General features: G+C 38.7%; 2 protein-coding genes across 6 annotated transcripts in view; one reads left to right on the top strand and one right to left on the bottom strand.

Annotated features, from left to right (window-relative positions):
• The first annotated feature begins 1,310 nt into the window (after positions 1 to 1,310).
• The window catches only part of LOC101075578 (plexin-B1-like), a 28,060-nt gene continuing 4,780 nt past the window's right edge, over positions 1,311 to 24,590 (top strand). For all 5 annotated transcript variants that reach the window (XR_003887874.1, XR_003887871.1, XR_003887873.1 and 2 more), the window contains exons 1-31: positions 1,311 to 1,582; positions 6,228 to 7,101; positions 7,253 to 7,495; positions 8,865 to 9,047; positions 11,808 to 11,936; positions 12,344 to 12,444; positions 12,521 to 12,653; positions 12,726 to 12,882; positions 12,984 to 13,092; positions 13,268 to 13,376; positions 14,778 to 14,876; positions 15,504 to 15,626; positions 15,945 to 16,038; positions 16,132 to 16,301; positions 17,110 to 17,261; positions 17,349 to 17,454; positions 19,253 to 19,389; positions 19,493 to 19,666; positions 20,056 to 20,275; positions 20,401 to 20,643; positions 20,763 to 20,939; positions 21,683 to 21,831; positions 21,929 to 22,029; positions 22,104 to 22,321; positions 22,477 to 22,655; positions 22,743 to 22,809; positions 23,001 to 23,147; positions 23,359 to 23,533; positions 23,714 to 23,817; positions 23,963 to 24,041; positions 24,264 to 24,436. Coding sequence is in view for 1 of the 5 variants with exons in the window: in XM_029833826.1 (XP_029689686.1) it covers positions 6,238 to 7,101; positions 7,253 to 7,495; positions 8,865 to 9,047; positions 11,808 to 11,936; positions 12,344 to 12,444; positions 12,521 to 12,653; positions 12,726 to 12,882; positions 12,984 to 13,092; positions 13,268 to 13,376; positions 14,778 to 14,876; positions 15,504 to 15,626; positions 15,945 to 16,038; positions 16,132 to 16,301; positions 17,110 to 17,261; positions 17,349 to 17,454; positions 19,253 to 19,389; positions 19,493 to 19,666; positions 20,056 to 20,275; positions 20,401 to 20,643; positions 20,763 to 20,939; positions 21,683 to 21,831; positions 21,929 to 22,029; positions 22,104 to 22,321; positions 22,477 to 22,655; positions 22,743 to 22,809; positions 23,001 to 23,147; positions 23,359 to 23,533; positions 23,714 to 23,817; positions 23,963 to 24,041; positions 24,264 to 24,436 (5,115 nt within the window). In the remaining 4 variants the exon portion in view is untranslated. The remainder of the gene's footprint in view (positions 1,583 to 6,227; positions 7,102 to 7,252; positions 7,496 to 8,864; positions 9,048 to 11,807; positions 11,937 to 12,343; positions 12,445 to 12,520; positions 12,654 to 12,725; positions 12,883 to 12,983; positions 13,093 to 13,267; positions 13,377 to 14,777; positions 14,877 to 15,503; positions 15,627 to 15,944; positions 16,039 to 16,131; positions 16,302 to 17,109; positions 17,262 to 17,348; positions 17,455 to 19,252; positions 19,390 to 19,492; positions 19,667 to 20,055; positions 20,276 to 20,400; positions 20,644 to 20,762; positions 20,940 to 21,682; positions 21,832 to 21,928; positions 22,030 to 22,103; positions 22,322 to 22,476; positions 22,656 to 22,742; positions 22,810 to 23,000; positions 23,148 to 23,358; positions 23,534 to 23,713; positions 23,818 to 23,962; positions 24,042 to 24,263; positions 24,437 to 24,590) is intronic.
• The window catches only part of LOC101075801 (LHFPL tetraspan subfamily member 4 protein-like), a 40,749-nt gene continuing 32,586 nt past the window's right edge, over positions 16,428 to 24,590 (bottom strand). Inside the window, exon 3 of the mRNA XM_029833828.1 lies at positions 16,428 to 17,128. Within this exon, the coding sequence (XP_029689688.1) occupies positions 17,106 to 17,128 (23 nt within the window). The 3' untranslated portion in view covers positions 16,428 to 17,105. The remainder of the gene's footprint in view (positions 17,129 to 24,590) is intronic.

Here is a 24,590-nt window from a genome sequence, read left to right as displayed (position 1 = left end):
TCCCGGCCTGGTGTGCAACTTCCCCCAGGACTATTTCCAGTTGCTAAAACAACAGGAAAATAAATCCTAATGGATTTCACAGACATGGGAGACCAGGTAAGGGGTAAACGCCATCTACTGGTAATAGTGGACGTCTACTCTAGCTCTACTCACCCCCAGTCCCAAAGGAAAGTTGAGAGAATGAACCAAAACATTAAAAACAAATTGGCTAAAACAATGGCTACAACAGGCCTAAATTGGATAGATGCCCTGCCACTGGTATTAATGATAATCAGGTACTCGGTGAACAGGATGACAGGGTTCACTCTCTTTGAGCTCCAACATGGACGTCCAAGACCCTGGGGCGCTGTGGGACCACCAACGTCCTGCAACACAAAGGTAATGTACAAAATCCTTAATCACCTCTCTACCAGTCTATCTCTGTAGTCCCCACTCCCTGCGGAAGAGAGACCGGACCTGATCACTGAAAAAGAGCTCCTCCTGAAAGCCCTCAGGCGTAAGTGGCAGAAGCCTCGTTGGACTGGTCCCTTCAATGTCGTCGCTTGGACCAACACTGCCGTCTGATTAGCGGGCAAACTCGGAAATTCAAACAACGGGCTGAAGAAACTACAATGGATTTTTAAAAAATCTAAGTTGCAGCGTCATAAAACTAACCAGGGTTAAACTTTCATTCATTCACTGAATCTTTGAAAGGATCAGAAAATCATTATCTGAGATATGTGTAAAACAACCAAGGAATTCTAATCCGAATTGTTCAGCCAGCTGTGTTTCACAAAGCTTCATTCAACATCGACATGTGTCAAGTGTGCAAAGACGGAGCAGAGAGTACTATTTTCAAAATAAAACTAATAATTGAACTGCAAAAAAACAAACCCAAACCATTACATCGTTATCTTATACATTACACATTAATACACTACATTATTATTGTTACCATTATATGATCGTTAAAGCTTTGCATGCAAGTAAAACTTAATTTATACAGCAAGTCTCTTTCAGAATGGATAACGGGGGTAAATTGTTCAGTGGTTTTCAAGAGTGAGTTTAACCAATATAAAACTCAACATCAATAGGTTAAGGGGGAAAATATTTCTGTTTCGAATACATTTTCCCAAATGAATACCAATGATGTCGTTGATTAAAATCTAAACTGCAATTGTTCAATAGATCTAGGAGAGAAATAAAATCAGATACCACTTAAAATCTTAATGTCTTTTGCCTAGTTTCGTCAAAGTCCGTTTGAAGTTGTGTCACGTTGGACTTTTACTTTATAGGCAAGATCAGAGACTTCCCCTTCTGCTTGTCTCCGGCTGGGTGTTTTGAGGTCCTGAGTAAAGCGTTTTCTACCTCCCGGTGTTGCTCCTGTTCCTCCTTTGCATAATAGAATAACACCCTCCTGGAATCCAGACTTTGTTTTGATGTTTAATACAAAAACGTGCTTAACGTTGCATTATTTTTTTTATTTTTATTGAGGAACGGAGAAAGAACCCTAAAGTGTAGCTCCTGTCTGTAAGCGTGGGTGAGACAATGCTTTTGGTCAACAGCATGGGCAGCTGATTTTTCTACTTTACTAATCCAAAAGGTAAGTTCAATTAATATCTAATAGAAATAATACTTTTCACTCAAACACATTGCCCCCAAAGCCACTGAAAATCTTGTTAAAGAAACAGGGCGTTTCAGTAAATCGTATGATTCATGCCTTTGAATTTTACAATGAATCATTTAGTTGTTTTTCTTAAATTGTCAATTGTGATTTTTATTGCGCGCAACATCCATGATTATGCTTTTTAGACTGTATTTTTTTTCTCATCTGAATATGTGTTTGACAACTTATCGACAAGAAAACACCAAGCTAATAGGTTTGTGTTGAATTTTACATGGTTTTAATGTGGTTGTCTGGCTAGAAGTAGCTATGACTGTTCAGTGTCTGATGCTTAGAGATTTTCAGCTGTTCACCCTCTGGCCCTTCTCAGTCCACCCTGTGTATCACATTGGTTTACAGTTTGGGAAAAAAAAGGATCCGTTTTGCAAGTGCTTTATTATTTTAAAAAAGGGTTGATTTTCATGTTTTTAAAACCCACTCATGTTACAACCCCAACTGATCCTACAGTGTCATAGTATCCAGATATTTCTAAATACATGACCATCTGTTCTGCTTTCTGAGGGTCTGACTCATATCACATTACTATTGCTCTGAGATAGATGAACCAAATGTTTGCATGCAATGCAAGGGCCATTTATATGGCCCCTTTATCTGTGAATCAAGTTGAAAAATGAACTAACCAAATGATATCTCACAAAGCATGGTTTTCCCCTTATTTCACTGTTAACTGTTAGAACTCTGACCCTGCATTTTAATAGCAAGAATTTGTCAGTCTAAAATAACATTGCATTACATTTGTGCATTCTTAACAGTTAAATAACCCTGTCAACTCAAACTAGAATTAGCTAGGACAAGTTAACATTAAGAAATTTAATTTGTAAATAAACATTATAACTATCATGGATACAATAGAGTGTACAAAACTGTGATTTCTGTGATTCAAGGATTTTTTTCTTTTTAGCCGACTCTTCTGGACCTTTACCTAAAAGGCCTTGTTTTAATAGCCACCTCTCCTCTCCATAGACTTCTAGTTTCTCCTGTGCTACACCTTTGCTGCTAAAACAACATGAACTCCAATTTGAGTCTAGGATAATGTGGCACAATGTCTTCTATGTCAATTTAGCAAAGGTATCTGCAAATTTTTTTGTCAGTAGTTTCTGAATGATGAATGAAAGGTGCAAATTAAAAGAAAAAAGGGGGGGTGCAGACAATGAATTACACCGCAGCACTAATCAGATAAAAGCAAAGACTTGAGCACTATTTGGTTATAGACTGAGGTATTCATTTGGATATTTTTAATGCATCACTTGTGATGCAACATTTGCAAACATAATTGTACAAAATCTTATAGACTTGAGTTTACTAAATGTTTCTGATTATGGTTACATAACATGCACCCCAATTATTATTAATTACGAGTAATTCCTGCATGTTGCAGTCTTTCTTACACTATATTTCATTACTGATGAAGCTAAAGCATAAAAAAAACAAAGAAACAAAAGCAAAACAAATTTTCAATTCTTCCTTAATCAGTGAAAGAAGGGGCATAAGCATTTTCTGATAGCTATACTAAAAACACCACACTCAGCAAATATGATATATACAGATAATTTCAATTGCTCTTTTTTTGGATATACACAGACTTCTAAACTTCTAGTCCAGTAATCAATTACTAATTCCAGTTTTACTAAGGATTATTTTGAGGTTTAAAGCTATAGCTTAAAAAAAAAACCCCACACCATACTTTCTGTTATGATATCATTCATTAGAGTGGGTGCTTGTGTGCATGTGTGTGTGCGTGTGTGTGTGTGTGTGATGTGCAAAGGAAAAGTTGGCTGTTAGGGGGTAAATCAGAAGCTAGACAACCATTCATAATTTCTAATGAATGAAACCATACTGTATATCCGGGGTTGCCTTACTGTAGGTGAAAGGCATCACAGATCACTCAGTTTTTGCAGCCGTACCAGTCAGACAAATGATTGTAGTAGTGTTAGAAATAGAAAAATTGCGGTGGGGATATTTTATGAAACTCTGGGGTACTGGCTCGAAGATGTTATTAGTGAAAGGTTTGCAAAGGGTTATGAGGCTCAAACCAATTCATTCATAAATATACAGTTCACTAACTCTACATATGTTCAATTAGTACAAGTAATACTACTAGTTTGGTGGCTTATTGTGATTCTTTCCATCATCTACTGTGTCAGTCTATAACAGAATAAAATATTAGCCATAGTGTTTCCCAGAGAAGATAAATGATAGTTTTCAAAAAATGTGCTGACTTAAAAAGAGAAAACAACAGTTTCTCTGACCTCGCCTTAGCAATGGGAGAGGGTACAGACAACAAACATTGAGACTAGCTGAAAAATGCCGATTGGCTAGTGTAACTACACTTCCAGGTTTATTCATTGCACCCAGGTGTGTCAACAAACAACAAAGGATGACAAAGACCTTTCACAGGCTTTTGAGTGCTGTGAAAGCCAAGTCAACAGTGTCTGAAGTCAACATGTGGCAGTACAAGTTGTAGATAATGTATGCAAACTGGGCACACTGTTACTGTATGTCTAGCTGGAAACTCTTACATCTCTGACACACAATGCACCTAGTGCATCCTTCACTGGGCAAATGCCCAGATGAAATTCAGGACAAAACGTGCCAATAGGGTTGCGAGTCTAAGGTGGTGGTAAAACGCAGCTTTCTCTACAACTGGAACTGCATATAGCCAAATTCTGCACACACAAGAAAAAAAGGGCAGAATCAAAACCCAGCCTGGAACAATTAATGCAAGTAATACAGGAATATACATGCCAATAAAATATATTAAAAATAATTGTGTCATTGAGAGACTTAAACATATCATCCTACTTTAATAATAATGGATGTTATAACGTACATTTCTGGCATTGTATTGTTTTGGGTTCTGTTTTTCTTTTTACATTTATTTGAACCTAATGTTTTCCATTGTTTTTCTATTGTATGCATGCAAATCCATGTATATAATGTAAAACAGTAAAGCAATAATTCCTGAAGAATTTGTCTAAAGATGTTTGTTGAAAATAAATTTTGTGTTAGCACATAATGTGACTGTGTATGTCTTAAATTTCTGATAATAGTGGATGATGTGGAGGTCACTGGTGGCACATATAGGTGGAGAGCTGGAGACAGCTTAGCCAGTAACCATTAACTATTCATTTGCAAAGTTCATAATAAGATCACTTAATGCACCCCAGGCAAGCAATATTGCCATCTTCCCTACAATGCCTGAAAAGCTGCAAATTTCAAAATTACAACCCTTTGACAGTGTCAAAATGACCCAGGATGACCTGCTATTTTTCTGCATTGTGAAAGGGGCTCAAGACAGTGGACAGGCCAGCAATGTACGGTTTACAGACGGTCACACTAAGATAAAAGAAGCAGAGATGAAGATGATTTGGTTCTCTTTAGGAACAATACTGATGGATCGGGTAGGGAATGACTATGTCAGGTGGAGAGTGCATGTTAGACATTTTGCAGAATAAGCCTGCAGATTAATGAATGTATTGGAGAGGGAGAGAAGGCATGAAGTTTGTCGGTGCAAGAAACGAGTATTCAGACAATAGAGTTAAATAGAGATGGGGACAGCCAGAAGTAGTAGTTGTAGTTGCCCATAGCAGTAGTTGTTTTGTATTTAACTATTCAATTAATTGATTAATTTATTAATGTACCTTTGCATATCTACACCTTAACAACCTTAAACAAGATGTTTAAGGTCTGTCATGTTTTGCACTAGAGATGGTTTTAGTTGTGAAACCTGAACATATCCAGTAATTTGCAAAAACAAAAGGAAAAAAATCTCAGAGATGGGCAAATTCGTGGAAAAATGATGATTATTCGATTAAACCTATAGTGCCCTGTAGATTGGTTAGCTGTGGAAAAAAAGGATATTTACATTTTAAAAGAAAATAAGCAAGAATCAATAAATGCAAGTCTGTTATTCAATAAATGAATGTTGGTTGTCAGGCTGGACCCTGCAGCATGCCTGAACACCTGGTAATTCTGGCTAAAGGGTTTTCTACCTCTTCTGTCCACTTTGAAGATGAAAAGAACCAGTATTCACGAAAAAAATGCATGTTTGGGAAGTAGCTTTTATACTGTGTCCGTTCAGCAAAGCCCTTTGATGGGTAAGCTGTGAAAGGGACTTTATTCCCTCCACCAGTAGACAGAGAGTCTTTTTAGCATACCAGTGAAACCAAGAGAGACCTTCTCTGTCTACATGTGAACTGAGGGTAGAGAGCTAGCCATTGACTATCAACATTGACGGAAATGGGAAATGGGCCAAACTCCTATATGTACCGTTCATAATATAAGCACTTTCAATGATCTATGAAGGGTCAGCTAATGTGGTATATCTTGCACTGAAACAAGGCATGTGAAAAAGATTTATTGGGAAGTGAGCTTATTTATTTATTTATTTCAGTGCATGTAGAAAATATTCTTGTTTTTAAAGAGATACCCACTCTCCTGTTTCAGGGTATAATGTGATTATGCCAGAACATGATGAAACAAGACGCTGCTGATGTGTGCTGATGTGATGTGTGTGTGTGTTTGTGTATATGTATTGCCTAACCATCTTCTCTCTTTTCCTCAGGACATTTGCCATGCTACATAGGAAGGCTCAAATCTCAACCCTGTTCTTACACCTCATCTTCATCATCTTTGGCACGATTTATAGTCATTCCTATCCTAGTTTTTCATGTAATGACACTGAATTTCAGCATTTGGTGCTCCACCCAGATCCCTCTATGGGGACTGTCTATCTTGGAGCCAGAGACCGCTTGTTCCAGCTGGATGCATCAGAGGGATTACATCTCAAGCAAGAGGAAAGCACAGGCCCAGTGAGTGACAGCAAAGACTGTCTTCCCCCAGTGACTGAGGTTAACTGTCCCCAAGCCAGGAAAACTAGTAATTACAATAAATTATTGCTTGTTGATCCTAACGCATTGGAACTGATCACTTGTGGAAGCATCCACCAAGGCACTTGCCAGAAACGGAGTCTAACATCAATTAAAAAAATCATTTTCTCAACCGAACGGCCTGTAGATACACAATATGTTGCAGCAAATGATCCAATGGTGTCAACAGTGGGCCTGGTGGTGAAGCTAAACTGTTGTGAAAAGACAGTGATGTATGTAGGCAGGGGCTATACAGCCAGTCACCCCCCCATATCCACCCGTCATCTTTCTTCAGAACCCATCTTTTCCTATGAGGAGACAGCCAAATTGGCTGTTACTGGGCGCCTATCTGAGTACGATCACCATTTTGTGATGGCATTTACACGGCACGCAAATGTGTACTTCTTGTTTTACCGGCGTGACATCAAGACACCATTGAGGGAATACCGTACCTATGCTGCCAGATTGTGTCTAAACGACACTTCCTACTATTCTTATGTGGAAGTTCCTCTTGTTTGCCAATCCCCTTCAACGTCTTCCAGCTCATACAACTTTCTTCAGGCTGCCCAGGTACCAGGCTCCCCTAAAGTTTAATCACATCTGTCATGTCCTTTTGAATACAAGCCTTATAATATGAAGTGTCAATCTAACTGAAATTATATCTCAGGACTTTTAACAAGGTTACACTGATGTTGGCTGTTTTTCACTCTCTTCATGCCAGGTAGGACAGGGTTCAGGCAGAGAAATTGACAATCTCCTGGGAGTCTTCTCCAGTAATCCCGTCTCAGCAAACAAGAATCCACTTGATTCCTCAGCTCTTTGCATTTACCCACTAGATGAGCTTGACCAACACTTTGACTCCACCCGTGACCTTTGTTACAGCAAAGGTGGACACGTGCGGGGGAAAGGAGAGGTGGCCTACATAGAATATGAGGTCAAGTCCAGCTGTGCTAACCTGCCATTGGTAAGGATGTAATGACTGGAGATTGTTGGTGAAATATTTTCATCATTTTATTGTCATTTTCTTTTCACACTAAGGGCCACTTACACGACAATAAAAATTACCGAAAATGGAGAGGTTTGTTTGCGTTTAATGCATTTAGTTTACATGAGGACAGTGCCCAGAGTGCCTTAATCTGCATACTTTTGAAACTGATCTACAGAGTGAAAAGGTTTGCAAATATTGACAGAAAAATGTGTCCCTTTGTAAACATGCCACATGTGGCTCTCATGCACACACTTGTAACACCGCTGTTTCGCTACAAACTTACACAGCCAACTACTGCCCTGGTACCCTCACTACTGTGTTTTCAGTCGTTATCGTAGATCCTTGTCAATGCGCATTGCGCACTATTGAAAAACCTTTCTTTTTGAAGCTGTCGACTCACTCGGGTGTGCCTTGCCATGTGTAACTGGGACAGGCTCCACCCTCCCACGTGACCCTGAAAGGGATACAGCATTCAGAAAAAAGAAGAGAACAGTTATCTTCTTCCTTTTTTCTGAGATACACAGTCATGAAGTTATACCATATTTCCTTTCTTTTTGCATGTATATGTTCCACATGCATACATAGTAAATCTTAGTCACTCAATCAATCAATTTTTATTTATATAGCGTCTTTTACAATCAAAATGTTTCTAGGCACTTTCCAGAATCCCAGGGCCTGACCCCAGACAAGCAACAGTGGCAAGGAAAAACTCCCCTTTAACAGGAAGAAACCTTGAGCAGGACCAGGCTCATGTAGGGGGACCCTCCTGATGATGGCCAGCTGGATAGAGAGAGGAGAAGGGGGAAGGACAGGTAGAGGATAGAATAGGTAGGAGAGGAGGGGAGAAGAGAGGAGAGCACAGGAGAAGAGGGGAGGGGAGAGGAGAGGAAACGAGGGGAGATGAGAGCAGAGGTAGAAGAGAGAATAGGCACACATAGTCCACAGAGTACATACAGAAATACATTATATTTAGTAAAGTAGGTTGCCGGTAGTAGTGCTTACTCAATGAATCGTAGTCCTAGTGCCTGCATAAATAACGTTTTCTTTATCTCGTATTTAGGTCCTCATTTAAAACAGCCCAAAGTTTCCACATGCCCCACATGTAGCTTGGTCTCGCTATAGATCTGCCTACCTCCAATACTGTTTATTGGCATAATTTTTCCGTCTAAATACTAATTGCTTTGCTGCTACTTAATGACCTCAGACAACGAAGGGTATCTTCTCAAAACATAAGAAAACAGAGTTTGAGAAAACAGAGTTTGAGAGACTAAACATACAGTGGGACAGCAAAAAAAAATTAGAAAGGGGATACTTATTTGATGACTAACATAGTTTTCTTTTGCAGAATACTGTAAAAGCCTATCCTTGTGGTTCTGACCACACTCCCAGTCCAATGGCAAGTAGAAAACCTCAAGAAGCTAAAGCTGTTTTGGAAATTTTCTCTCATCATCTTACTGCTGTGGCTGTCAGCGTAAGAAAAGGACACAGTATTGCCTTCCTTGGAGATACAAAGGGGACACTCCACAAGGTATTTCATCCCATACCCATCCATTGGTACGGTTGACATTTATTATATAAATACATTTTACACAGAAAGTAACCATTTCTTTAAATTCAGATTAATATGGAAATTATGGCATACAGCTAAAGTAAATGAAGTGTCTCAGAAAATCAGAATTTTCTAATTACAAATTAAAAAAAAAAATGAAATAGACATGGTGTCATTTCTAACTAGCTATTTATCTCAAACCACCTGCAGAAGGTTCTTGAGCTTTTAAGTGGTCTTTTAGTCTTGACCAATAGGCCTAAAGCTCATGGGGAAGAGTGCTGACTTGATTGATGTCCAGAAGATGATTATTGGCTGCCTGCACAAGCACAGGAAGACACAAATGGTCATTGGTAGAGACACTGGCTGCTCTGAGTGCTATTACCAGTCACATTAATACAAAGTTGAATGGCAGGAAGAAAAGTGGTAGAAATATTACACAAGCAAGGGCTCTTTGGCTAGAAAACACACCTGTGATAAACACAAAAGACAATCTTGAGAATACTGTCAAAAGTAAAATATAAGACACTGGACCCAAAAACATGCTATGACCAAACAACTTTAAAGGTCTGTAGACCACTATAAAAATTCCAGGTTAACACCTCAGAAATACCACAGAATGATCACCTCCATGCCGTACCACATTACTATAGAATCGATGCAAGTGAAGCTGAGACCAAGAATTAATTGCTGTAAATATTGTGACTTTTCAGTCGTCAAACACTTGTGCTTTAAATGTATTTTCTCAAGAATTCTGCTCAGACAATATAATAGGAATACATTATGATCCAGATTCCAACAACCACATAATGTATTATGTGCAAAAAGGCAAATATATTAGTGGAATATTAGTCAGTGTTTTTTTAAACATATCAGTCCATGTCTAATGAATCTTTTTTTAAATAAATTACTGAAATAAATAAAACTTTTTAATGTTATTCTAATTTATTCATACATAATGTTATTGACTGCCAGTGCAGAGAAGCCTGAAGAGAGAAACTTGAACAATGTGGTCCCTCTTACAAGTGCCTGTAAGCCTCACTTTCCATATATCCTGTCTGCACCACAAATATTGAGTGACTGACAGTGTGTGCCCTTGCCCACTTGATGTGTTTCTGGAGCACTGTGGAGAATATATTCCAGGTTGCGATGGTCCGTCCACACGATGAATGGCAGCGCAGCACCCTCCAACCAGTGCCGCCATTCCTCCAATGCCAGTTTGACAGCGAGCAGCTCCTGATTCCCCACGTCGTAAGAACGCGCACGGGTGCAGCTTCTGGTCCTCTTGAGTCCTCTGTGACAGCACTGCTCCCACACCCGTGTCGGTGGCATCAACTTCGACCACAAACTGGCGACTGGGGTCTGGCAGTTGCAGGATGGGGGCAGTCGCAAACCGCCTCTTGAGCTCTCGGAATGCCGCGTCCGCCTCTGGGGTCCAAGCAAACCCCTTCTTGGTGCTAGTAAGGGACGTGAGTGGGCCTGCTGCGGAGCTATAATTTAGAATGAAGCGCCGGTAGAAATTAGCGAACCCCAGGAATCGCTGCAGCTTCTTGCTGGACTCGGGGCGCGTCCAGTCCACGACCGCCGAGACCTTTCCTGGGTCCATCTGGATGTTCCCTGGCGCAATGATAAATCTGAGGAAGGACACCGACGGGGCGTGGAACTGGCACTTCTCAGCTTTTACAAACAGCTGATTGTCCAGTAGCCGCTGCAGTACTGCCCGCACATGCTGCACGTGTTCTTTGAGTCAACCTACAAAAGCCCTACCGTCTACTGGGGCTATCTTGCGTCACTTTCGGCCCTGTAGGAGACACCCTGATGTAGGACACTCTGTGATACATTCTCATCAGCTTGTTTTTGCTTCATTTTATGAATACATTTTGGGTTTATGCTTTTGAACACTAACTACCACTAACTACACTGAAAACCACACCTTCAATTTCTTTTATCATCACTATCTGACATTCACTTTTAACAAATTCCTTACACACCCCTCCTTCCAGATTTATTATGATACTCCATTTATATAAGGTACTCCATTTATTATGGTGTAAATGGTAGGAATCCCATTTACACAATAATGGAACTGTTTGGAAGCTTCTAGCCTTGTTTCCTTTCCACCTGTTCACCTGGCTACACAGCATATCTGTCTTCAGAAGATAGGGTTACATGGAGGGAACTGATTTGCTGTCTCGATCCCTGAAGGGAAAAGCGGAAAGAAGAAGCAGACATTATATGTTAACAGCACTGATAGTGGTACGGTAATTGATAACCCAGAACTTTATCGGTCTGCTTTGGGAATTCAGAAATCTGTCCAAAATGCCAGTCAGTATGCAGCTGGTTCTCATACTATTACATACAGGATGCTAGTACTTCCTTTCTAACAGCTGGTTCCATTCTATTTATATTGACCAAGTGAGAGCCTCTTGGAAATATGGATTTAAAAACCCTCTGCAAAGCTCACTAACCTGAGGTAACATGAGAGTTTGAAAGTCAGTGAAACACCTAAGATAGAGGTGTCTTCCTTTCCTTTATATTAGATTTTACTGTGCTATAATCTCATTCATGGCCACTCCTGCTCCAATTCTGCAGAAGTGTGATTTGATTACAGTTCGGCCTGCCGTCACTTTAGCTTTGCAGGCAGAGCAGTAGCCACTTTTAGTCTCAAACATCTCTGTACATATCACTACATTTTTAACAATAGTACTCTTCAATATAGTTTTTTTTGTCTGTTTTGTACAGGTATATTTGGGGCAAGATGGCGAGGTGAAGGTATATGCAAATATAACAATCCAGTTGAACTCCCCTATTAACAAGGATCTTTTACTAGACCACAATGGAACACATATCTACATCATGACCAAAAATACAGTAAGTATACGGGAGTAGCAAAAGAAAGTAGTTTAGCTGTTGATTGCTGTAGAGAGTGCTCATATGAATCTAAATATAATAAAAATATGAATACCTGTTTCTTTGCCTTATCATTTTCAATTAATAATTTCTTTCATTCTTAATGTTTTTTGTATGTGCTTCTTTTATATGCAAATATGTGCTAAAGGTAATAACAAATTAGTCATGAAATTAAAATTAATTAAATTAAATGATAAACAACCTCATTTTTTGTGGACAGTTGCAAATCTTGGTCAGTCCTCTCTAAAATATTCTCACATATATCTCTTCTGTAGATGTGCAATTACTTGCTGTTGGTAGCAAATGTTGTAAGTTACTTTCAAGGTTTTGTTTTTTTCTTTTTTTGCCATCTACTCACTGGCCACCAGGTACAAAAACGCCCCGTCGCAGAATGTGGAGCTCACCTGGACTGTTGGTCCTGTCTGTCTGCTATAGACCCTTACTGTGGATGGTGTGTCCTGCAGGGACGGTCAGTAAAGAAAAATACACTAAATCTGTTACCATTTTGTCACTATGTCCTCACTCCCTTTGCTCTGCTGCCTCAGATGTGGACAGCATTGGGAATGCCAGCAGGGATCTGTGCAGGGTCAGTGGATTTGGAGTTTCAACCAGACACAACAGTGTCTTCATATCCATCATCTTAGTCTCTATAACATCAGTCTTGGGGAAAAAAGTAATGTATGTAATGGAGAATAGTTGTATATTCCTGCTTAGTGCACATGTTGATTTCTCTCTCACATTCTGTCCTAGATTATAGTATCTGTTAAAGGCCTACCTAATCTAGGAAAGGGAGAGGCCTACTCTTGTTTTTTTAAAGATGCACAAACTCAAGCATTATTTACCACTTCTGGTGTGATATGCCCAACCCCTGATGCTGACAGTCTGCCCCCAATTGACCATGGAGATGGTATGTGTAACTTATATATAATTTTATTCTTAAACCAAAACAGCATTTAGGAATCAAAAATAAATATCCTCACAAAAACTAATCAATTTGTTTTCATACAGAGTTTGTGGTATTGACCCTATCATTGCGTTTCATGAATGTGATAGTGGCAGAGACAGAATTTACCTTTTACAACTGCAGCTTGGTTCAGCAGCTGTCTGGACGTCGTCCGTGAGTAAACACATCAAATCTAATAAATCTTCATTGCTTTCTAGCAGGGGTTGCCTTTTTTCTGGAATTTGTTTCCTGAAAGCATCATTGCCCTTTGCTGTGATAATTATTTGAAACAACTTGGCTCTAAATTTTATGTTTTGTTGAATTTTATTTGTACTTTTTGTCTGTACAGATGCCAGGGGTGTGTTAGCAGTCGCTGGGGGTGCAACTGGTGCATCCACCAGCATGTTTGTACACACAAACAGATTTGCAGCAAAGGAGTCACAATTTTCAATCGAAATGTAAGTTAACTGACAAACTAACTTTGCAGAAAGGCTTTTTCATTTTAAATTTTTGGAAGCATTATTTAACTCATAAATAGAATTAAAAACAAATCATCCCAGTTGCTGGGGCATTCTTTGAAAATGTAATCTTAAATGTCTTTTTTATTTTAATAAAGTCACAGAATGAGAAGTTTGAAGAAAATAAAAATACAGTTTGGATGATTCATTATTAATTGTAGTCAGCTAGTGCCTCTACATTCCAAAAATGAAAAAAAACCCCAAAAAAACAATTGTCATTATGGCGCAGATTTGCTTGTATTCGTTGTGCGACAGTTTCAACAGTGATGTCTCCCAGATGAGCCACAAAAAACAAAAATATCAAAGAGCAACAAAGAAGGAGGTAAACATGAAATCGGCTGAGGTGTTGTCATAAGAGAATATAATTTAATTTAAAAGTGATCAAAGAATGGTCTGACAGGAGGGGGTTCTGAGGGAACACTGACACATGTTCTACCTCAACACCATAAGTCAGAATTGGAACCGTAAACATGTAAATGTTTGCTGATTAGCTCTAGATCTGTTGAGCGATGTATATGGCTTTACTCACTGTATTTTTTAAAAACTTTAAAGAGACTGAATTTGATTGGTTAAACGATCTGTTAACCTCTGCAGTAGTTCACCACACCTTACTTTTTAGAGGATGCATACTCTAATTTGCAGTCATTTAATATATTTACAGTAGTTGAAATATGTCTAAATGACAGCGTTAACAACATAAAACTTCTAAAACATAAAACATCTAAAAACAATCTTTTTTTGTATTGCACCCATCAACATTCTAAACATACTGCTCATATTGCGTATGTTTTTTTTTTTGTTTTTTTTTGTCCACCAAAACTTTTTGATGAAAAAAACTTTAATTCAACTGATCTCAAATCATTTCCCTTCATTGTCAGGGTCAGACACACGCGTCATCTGGGATAGGGTGTGAATGCCCTAGTGTTTTCAAATTTTTATTTCAAAAGTTAAATGTAAATTAATCATTTCCATTTATTTTAATTAAAAGGTGTACTTAAAATCACAACCACATTGAGAGAGATTAACTGGTGTTAATTGGTGGTCTCCAATTTCCTATTATAAAATACAATATCACTATTCATCACATTGTATATTATCTGAGGTTGATTGAGATGTTCTAATTCACAATTAGAATAATTGTGAATCATCTCTAATTTTCTCTCATTAGCTGCCAGGATTAAATCTGTCCTTCTTTTGTGTTTTTTGTGTGTCGGTTATACTTGCAGTATCCTATGATTCCATCTTGCTAATTTTTTTGGATGACTTCTTACATAATATAAAAAAAGACTATTGAACATATGAGTACTACAATATTTGTAATGAATATTAATGTGTCATCAGGAATGTCCATCTGTTGAGAGAGTTCAGGGTTCCTCTCTCCTTCCAGTAAGTGTGGAGAGGAAAATCACTCTTTTGGCAAAACACTTAAATGTGTTCCAGGTAATGTAACCATCCACAATTCCAGTCTGGTTTCATTTTGAAATAGATAATAGATTAATTTTTAAAACCATTGTCTATTCAGCTTTTTCATGCAAACATAACTCATCTGTCTAGCTCAAAGAAAAAAATGCAAGACAAAGAGTCGTTTCCTACTGTTGTCAGTAAGATGTTATCAGGGTTAGGGTTAGGGTTAGGGTTAGGGTTAGCCTAACCCTAACAACTATAGATATAGTAGTAAACAATGTTTACTTTTTCTGTAAACATTGTACACAATAATATTGTATTGGATCTGTTCTAGTAAAAATGGTTTATTTAAATTAATATAAAGTTTTATTGCCTACACAATGAACACAATGGCAAACATGTTTGTAACCAATGTATTGTTGTGTATTATATTAAAAACTCTACACTACGTGGTTCTTCGATGGTGCTGTTTTACCATCAGAACAGTCTATACAGTATCCATATCTAGATACTCTATACTGTATGTATTCCTGCATTTACTCCCATTGAATTCCTATGATCAGAATACTATGAAAATATTAATGTGTCTATAAATATACCAAGAGGAGTTTATTTTCTAATGTGCAACTTTGTACCAATAATGTGTATGTTATGTGAACTTAGGATAAAAGTTTGGACTATGAATGTGTGCTGGAAATTGAGAATCAGTCAGTGGTAGTAGATGCAGCTGTAGAACCAGACATCAATCAGCCTTCAGTCTTCTTAATCAAGTGCCAACCAAACCAGGTCAGAATGCTTTTTCATTGTCTTTAACCTCTTACTTTTTCTACAACTTTGAATCACAATAGTTTAAACCGGCTTTCATAAAATCCAATTAAATTTTAACCTGGAAACCCACGTTACTCCAATAAATTAGAAACATAAACCATTAGCCTAATGGATTGTTTCCCAGAAGAATGAATGGAGTTTTATGTAAATATGGGTGCTCTTTATTTGTTTTAACAGCCATATAGCATGTACAGAACTGTCACTGCTTTAATATCAATTATTACATTTGACAACTGAGATTATGCTGATTCAACTCTCAATTGTTCTTTTTCTAAGTATTTATATTCTGTGCTAATGGAGGAGTATACAGCCATGATCATTGTGAGGAGGAAAAATAAATTTCGCATAGATAGTGCTGAGGATCTGTATGGTGAGTGTCACCATCTGCTGATAAGCAGTAGCACATATTGTGTATTGGGTAGACTGTTGTTTTACAGATGTGATGTTCTCGGTTTTGTTTCAGTCAATCTGTTCAACTGCTCAGTGGGGAGACAGGACTGTAGCCGCTGCCACACTGCTGACCCTAAGTACGGTTGTGTTTGGTGTAATGGTGCCTCGGCTTCTGGATGTGTGTACCAGGGTTCTTGCAACGGGGAAGTTCAGGTCACCTGTCCTGCACCCGTTATTCACTTTGTAAGTCTTAACAGTTTTTGAACAAACATATGGGCATCATGATATATTTTGACATGTTTATATATTGTTTACATATTGTACTTATTGTTATGGGTTTTTTTTAAAATGTTTTTTTATTTACTGACTGTTTTACATGAGTAGGGCATGAGCTACTTCGTGGCGCTTCAATGGATTTTCCATCCTTCCAAAATGTCATGATCCCACATACTGTACATAATTGTATCACGTCAAGCTGCAGCTAAATGGTTTTGTGCAGCCTAGCAACATTTATCACAAAATTTTGGACACATTTGTAAAATCATAGTCTCTTAACAGTTTTCTTTCAATAGTTACATAGCACCTCATCAAGTCATCATATTCCATATTTGTGGCCAGGATGTGTGATACCGACATCTCATGTTTAGAAGAAATATCACTTTAAATATCTATCTAGTTCTATCTCTCTACCCAGGAAATGTTTATATGGACATCAAGTTTGTCAAGACTACACATATTTTGTACACATCAAGTAACACTAAATGCAATCCTGACGAAAGTTGGCAAGTTCATGTATACCAGTATTGCAGAAGAAAAGGAGTTTTTGCACTTTGATACAATGCTGTTGGAAACTTTTCTTTTACATTCTTGGATAATGCTATAAGACATTGGGCATTGATTTAGACATTGACATCCATCAGATTTATTGATAAAGAAATAAATCAAATATAAAAACATAATTCTCTTCAACAAATTATTCTTTGCTCATGTCAGAAGAGGTTAGGATGTACAGCACAGTCTGTATGCTGTGATTGGTCTTTCTGTGTTTCAGCTGGATCCATTATCTGGACCTGTGGAGGGAGGGACAGTAGTAACAATTTCAGGATCTAATCTCGGCCAACGAGCAGAAGATGTCCAGAACTCGGTCACAGTGGCTGGGATCCCCTGCAGTGTCATTAACAGCAGATATGAAGTCTCCTCAAAGTATGTCAAAAACACACTCTAACAAGTGAAACCTACTGCAAGATTTGTCTATCTTAAAATGGTGCACACTTTCTTCTGTCTCCTTAGAATTGTATGTGTAACTGCAAGGAGTGGACAAGAAAAGATAGGCCAGGCATTAGTGAAAGTTCAAGGGGGAGGACTTGGCTTATCTGCTCAGATCTTTAGTTTCCAGGTCTGTTGCTGTTACATTGTACATTTAAAAAAGCAACCAATATTCCTTCACATTGTCAACCAGGGCCCGTATTCACAAAGATTCTCAAAGTCCTTTTAGAAAGCTCCTAACTAAAAGTGCTTCAGGAAGATTTTAAGAGCAGCCCTTAGAATGGAGGGGAATAAAACTTATCTTGGTGAAGAGGTGTGGATGACCTTGTTGTTAGGAGCAACAAAAAGCTGTAGTTTGGATGTTACAAAAACAAATGCACTCCTAGTAATGGATGGACAGGGTAGTCAACGGATCATAGAACGATACATTTTATTAAGAAATGTCTAATTGTGAAACATATTACTAATATCATGAGGAAACTAATGTTAACTGTTATGTTTGCTCATCATGCTGTTAATTTTACTACTTATTCTATTTGATATTAATGGTGGATGCAGACTCAGCTGTCAGCAATGATTGTCACAGCTGCGGGCAATCGTGCCGTAAGTCGCTTCGCCCCACGCACCTGTTGTGCATCAGGACACTAATTAGCCCCCTTTTCAGTCCCCGGAGGCACACCTGCTCCCTGCCAGATTGTTATTCGTGTTCAGACTTCCCAGCGTATTCCTGTTTGCCTGCCTGCCCGGTTCCGACCTTGCCCGTTCTTGACCATTCTCTTTTGCCTGCTCCCCGGTAAATTCTGTCTGCCTTCTGCCCGATCTCGACCTTGCCTGTCCCCGACTATTCTATTCTGCTCGCTCCCCGGTGAATCCTGTCTGTTGTCTGTTTCTGGCAATAAAGCGGTGTTCAGCCAAACTCTGGTGTCGCATTTGGGTTCTCATCTGGTCCATGACAATGATGATTGCTGACCTATTTGTAAAAGTTTGATTTGGCAAAATTACCAAAATGAAATGGATAAAAAAAGAAGGAAGATTGAGGAGGGTATTGCCCTACAAATCAGTGTGTCATTTGATTTCCTTTAATGCACAAGTGAAGAGTGAGAAGTCTTGGTATGGGCTTCAGTCCAAAGCACTTACACTTATGAAGTGTATATTTATATGGATGAACTGTATGTGAATTATGTCACTCAGCCCCTCCACATTCCTGTGTGCTTGTTTGTATATTATTTATTTATATGGATATAGGATAGAGTGCTGTAAATAATTTGCAAATCGTCAATGCATCGTCATTCCATCATCTTGTGTGTTTAAGACGGTCTTAAGCTTCTTAAAACTACTCCTTGCTCCTCTTAACAGTTTTCCACCTGAGGTGTTTTATGAATGACTTATTTTACCAAGGGACAATTCTTATAAAAGCCCTAAGATTTGAGGAATTCTAAGATTCTTCATACAATGACATCCCTAAGAGCTAATTTTAGTGTGAGGATCCTTTGTGAATATGGGCCCAGAATTTTAATGTTTCATACTTCTATATATTATAGAATTAAGATTTGATTTGTTTGTTTTTCTCAATTTTTCAAGGAACAACAGCTCTTAACCAGAAATGTTTTTACTTGTGGTTGAATTTAAATTTGTTTTTGTCAAAATGAAGTTTGTATGTGTCCAAAGTAAACAGAGTTGATATTATATCTGTTCAATTCTATTTACCCTAACATAACATCATTTATAGCTAGATAGTGCCCAGGTTTATTTATCTATAATAAAAACTATTCTCATTATTAATTAGAGAAATCAAAGCTTTTGTTATTGTGATTAGTTACTTATGAATTGGATTTAGGGGTAACATTACATTCCAGTATAATTGTAACCCTACATACATTGCTATATTTTAATCATCATGTCTCATCTTTATGATGCTCCATCACCAGAATCCTGTACTGAGCAGTATCTCCCCTCGAAGAGGCCCTAGGGCAGGGGGCTCATCTATCACCATCAGGGGCTGGGGTCTGAGGACTGGACATTCAAGTGAAGTCAGTGTTTTAATTGGAGAAGTACCATGTATGGTGTAAGTACTTGTATCTGAGCCTGAAGTCAGATAATATTGAGATCCTTATATATTACCACGAATCAAAATTCAATTTTAATCAAAATTTCTGCCCTTTTACCAGTTTGAACATCCAGGAAGATAAAATAATCTGTGTAACAAGCGGTTGCAATAGGACTGGGGATTACAGAGTCACTGTACACTTTGGAGGTGCTGAGCGACATCTGCTGGGTTCAGTGTATCATTACACTCCCAATCCCAACATCACAATGGCGGCCCCGACCAAAAGCTTTCTCAGGTGGCTGAGTCTCAACATAGGAGATGTGCGAATTTGAGTAAAAAACACAGTAAACTCAGTATTTAAGCATGTGTTTAGGTACTACTCGAATACATGAGGAATAATTTACAATTGTGTATTTTGAAAAGTTATCAAATGCTGATGGAATCTATCTATATTTATTCATACAATTAAAACTTTGAATTAGTTTTATATAGAATGTAACCACTTTAAAATGACCCACAATTGACCCACAATTTGCTTCTTTCTATTTTATGTACCTCTATGAACATTTCCAACATTTTCCATAATTACACGAGTACTCCTAATGGACTATATAATAATTACTTAATTTATAATAATAATGTGATCTTTTTTGGAATCGATGATTTTCATCGGCTCTTTCAAAGTGGAGGAAGGATTATTAGAGTCTCTGGTCAGAACCTGGATGTTGTTCAGGAGCCAAAAATGAGGGTCATTCTCAGTCCTCCCGAGTCACTGCCCCCTAGAAGAAAAAGGAGACTGAGCAGTGAGAGCGGACGGCATGATCGTGGCAACCCACTGAAGAAGCAGAGGAGAACTGTCCCAAATGCAGATTGCTTTGAGGGTACTCTTTGTCATTTGAAACAGGTGAATTTATGTGCTGTTGCAAAAAAAAAAAGTGAACTGTAATTGCTTTGGTCCCTATAGGCAAAACAACTAAAGCAAGGGAGAGAAAACACTGATATTTCTGTCATTAACTGTGTCTTCTCCAGTATGAGTCTCAGTGCTGTGTGAACAGCTCAACCCTCATTACTTGCCCCTCACCGGCAGTGGGCTCAGAGGCTAGGAGGGCAAAGGTCAAAGTTCTGTTCTTGATGGATAGCCTCCATTTTGACTTCACCTCTGTGGGGATTGACAACTTCAACTATGAACCCAACCCAAAGCTTTATCCACTGAATCGCAATAACCCTACCAAGCCATATCACCACAAGCCGGGCAGCATCATCTCTGTGGAGGTTGGTGCCTTCAGTGATGCAGGATCTGCCACTAACTTTACTTAAAAATCCGCTGAACAAAATACCAAAACAAACACAATGCAAATATACAAATTAAAAGTTTCATTTTGCCTTTGTAGGGGGAAAACTTGGATCTGGCAATCTATAAGCATGAGGTGCAGGCCCTGATCGGGGAGGGGGTGTGCTCAGTGAAGACACTGACCCACAACAACTTGTACTGTGAACCTCCTGTTCAGCAGCCATCAATTGATGCCAACAGCAAACAGGAAGGGATGGACAATCTGCCTGAATTCACAGTAAATTCAAATTTTTTATAGTTTTCGTATGACCCGTGCTACCCTTGACATTTAAAAAGTTACATGCCATACTAAGGCCACAATCTACTAAGACAGAAAATAACAAGTGCTAAATTCTGTGAGCTTCTGTAACTAAAAGAATTGCACATGCTATTAGTGGATGTGTGGCAGGTGATCTACTGTGATTGCATGCTCATTTTTTAATAGGTGTGCAAGTGATGTTTTTCCATAGAAGACATGGGATGGAAGAAGTTCAAAAATGGCATAGCTGGATAGATAATATGTCTCTACTATTTTTATTTCTGGCAATGCGAATATGTTGGCACACACCAAGCATTCTCTCTCTCGTTCATCTGCATCTATATGTCCTTGCCACAGTGACCACTGCCATTTGTGCGTAAAACTGTGCCAGCTTGTACCCGCCTCTCAAACATGCTAAATATTGATGTAAAAACACTGACCACAATCAGTTCCAGGTTTAATAAATCACATAGGAAGTGCTAAAGTATCACATTTGCATCTTCTCCTCCCAATATTTTGCAAATTCTGGTAATCTGCATACCTAATACATATTCATAAAGCCAAACATGCTAAATTGATTGCATTTACTTATTTTGCTCATTTGACAGACGTAGTAATCGCTGTATCTAATTAGTAGATCAGCTTTGCACGCACTATCATGTTTACACGTGTTCGTAAAATTGTAGAAGATCAGGGCTCAAATGTCTAAATTTTCTTTTCAGGTGAAAATGGGAAATCTGAATTTCTCTTTGGGCAGAGTAAAGTATGACAGCCAAGCTCCATCTATATTTCCTGTGGAGGCTCAGGTGGGAGTTGGAGTGGGAGCCTCTATCGTGGCACTTATTGTGCTTATCATAGTCCTTATATACAGGTAAACATGAAAACAAACACACACTTATGTTTTTGACAGACTTTCAACATTCCCTTAGTTAATACACTAACTATGTAGCCTTGTCAATGTTTTTCAGGAGGAAAAGCAAACAGGCCATGAGAGACTATAAGAAGGTGCAGATCCAGCTGGAGAACCTGGAGACCAGTGTGAGAGATCGCTGCAAAAAAGAGTTCACAGGTACCATCACAAGTACCTTTAACAAAGGAATATCCGTATCAAAATAGGTTTAAATTAGATTGTGTTCCTTACAGATCTGATGACGGAGATGATGGATATGTCTAGTGATTTGGTTGGCTCAGGGATACCCTTCTTGGATTATCGGGCCTACATTGAGCGCATTTTCTTCCCGAGCCACCAGGAGTCGCCACTAAGACGAAATCTGGATGTTCCTGAGAATCGGAGACAAACCGTGGAGCAAGGGCTCGTTCAGCTGTCCAACCTGCTGAACAGCAAACTCTTTCTTACCAAGGTCAGTCAGCGTGGTTATTTTTGATATTGGAGACAGCTGCTTAATCAAACAATATTTATTAAATACATGTCAAAACTGTGGTTTTCTTCACTTTTATATGGTTTACTCATCTTTGCTTCTTCCACTATCCTGTTTTTCTCCCATTTTGGCTCAAGTTTATTCACACACTGGAAGTCCAGCGGACCTTTTCTCCAAGGGATCGGGCCTATGTAGCCTCTCTGCTCACAGTTGCACTGCATGGTAAACTGGAGTACTTCACAGACATCTTGAAGACATTGCTTAATGATTTAGTGGAGCAATATGTTGCAAAGAATCCAAAGCTGATGCTGAGAAGGTGAAACTAAAGCAATTAAATTTACCTTGAAAGCTCAATGATGAAAATTAACTGTTGCTGTCTTCTCACACGTCTTCTAATTTGTAGGACAGAATCAGTGGTTGAGAAACTTCTGACAAATTGGATGTCAGTCTGTCTTTTCACATTTCTGCAGGTATGCATTAAGACAACGTCTCACCATATATCATGGACGGAGGATTAATGTGTCTGTATTCACAATCGTTACTCAGTCGAAAGAGAAAGTGCTCATCTTCTATTCTGATGTACCAAGAACCAGTACCTACTTGCATTTATATATCAGTCATTATCTTAAGCACTCTGTTAACAATCTATATTCCTGGCCAGGAATCAGCAGGGGAGTCTTTCTACATGTTGTTCAGAGCAATAAAGCACCAGGTGGACAAGGGACCTGTGGATGTGGTGACAGGAAAAGCCAAGTACACACTGAACGACAACCGGCTGTTGCGAGAGGATGTGGAGTACCGGACACTAGTGAGAATGCACAAATGCAAACCAAAAGACTGACTCCAGTCACAAGGACAAGTTCCCTAATCTTAGTAAAATATTGAGATTGTATTATCTGCTAAATGTTATAATACATCTGGATTGTACGTATGTACTTTTTCAGGCTTTATGCAGACAAATATTAACAAACAAATTTTAGAAGCAGGTTCCTGATCACCCATTATTTTCTTCCACGTAGACCCTAAATGTGGTAATCCCAGCTGCAGCCACTTGCACCGGTGCCACCAGCCAAATAGTACCAGCTAAAGTCCTAGATTGTGACACAATCACTCAAGTCAAGGAGAAACTTGTGGAGCAAACATGGAAGGGGACCTCTTTTTCCCAGAGGCCACATATTGACTCATTACAGCTTGGTAAGTTCAGCTTCTTTACAGTTATGTTTATGATAAAAGTTGCTCCAGAGGATATTTTGGGACCACTCTTTATTCATGGCAGTGTTCTTCTGGAATGAGACACAACCTGATTTGATTATTTATTCAAAAACACCATGGTATTATAAATGCCTCTCTGTTTTTAACTCAATATTGTTCTAGAGTGGCGTGCAGGTGTTGCAGGTCACTTAATCCTATCAGATGAAGATCTGACATCAGTGGTACAAGGCTCATGGAAGCGCCTTAACACACTGCAGCACTACAAGGTGAGTGAAAGTAACACAGAAACTCATCTTCTTAAAAAAACACTCTTAAACTGCAGCACAATCCTCCTAAAAGTATTTATATAATTACTCAAATAGTAGTTTTTAAAACCAGGAATGAAAGTTTTGGTGAAACTGTCCATTTCAGGTTCCTGATGGAGCCACAATGGCACTTGTCCTAAGCAAACATCACCTCCATGACAGCCATGATTACATGCCTGGAGAGAGTGAGTCCTTAAACAAGTTCACATATTTGCATACTTTGATGTGTACTTCAGTAATAAGTGCGACAAGTGTAGCTACATAAGTGACTTATGACCAACACATATGCATATTTTTCTCACTGACGAGTCAAAATGGACAGGAAATGAAACTGTTTCACTTTGTATCATGCTGTGATTCACTGGAGGTGTGATGGAACTCCATTTTTCTGTTGCCCATCCCATCAGAGACCCCAGCACTAGATGATGGAGAGGAGGAAGGAGTGAGACTCTGGCATCTGGTGAAGGCCAGAGAGGAGTCAGAACTGCCAAAGCACAGGAAAGGCAGTGTAAGGGAGCGGGGAGGTGAGCGAGCCAAGGCAATCCCTGAGATCTACCTCACACGACTGCTATTCATGAAGGTAAAAATGTTAGTTGGATAATTCCAGTTATACTGTGGATTATTTTCACAATTTAAACAAGATGACTAGTGTTTTTAGACACCCAGGAACTCCTCCTGTCTCAGTTCACAATTTGCCACTGTCTCAATATTAAGACTATGAATACAATCCAATT

The sequence above is a fragment of the Takifugu rubripes genome, chromosome 3, assembly GCF_901000725.2.
Source record: "Takifugu rubripes chromosome 3, fTakRub1.2, whole genome shotgun sequence".
NCBI lineage: Eukaryota > Metazoa > Chordata > Actinopteri > Tetraodontiformes > Tetraodontidae > Takifugu > Takifugu rubripes.
The sequence above is the reverse complement of the archived record's forward strand: the minus strand, read 5'-3'. Positions and strand labels throughout refer to the sequence as shown.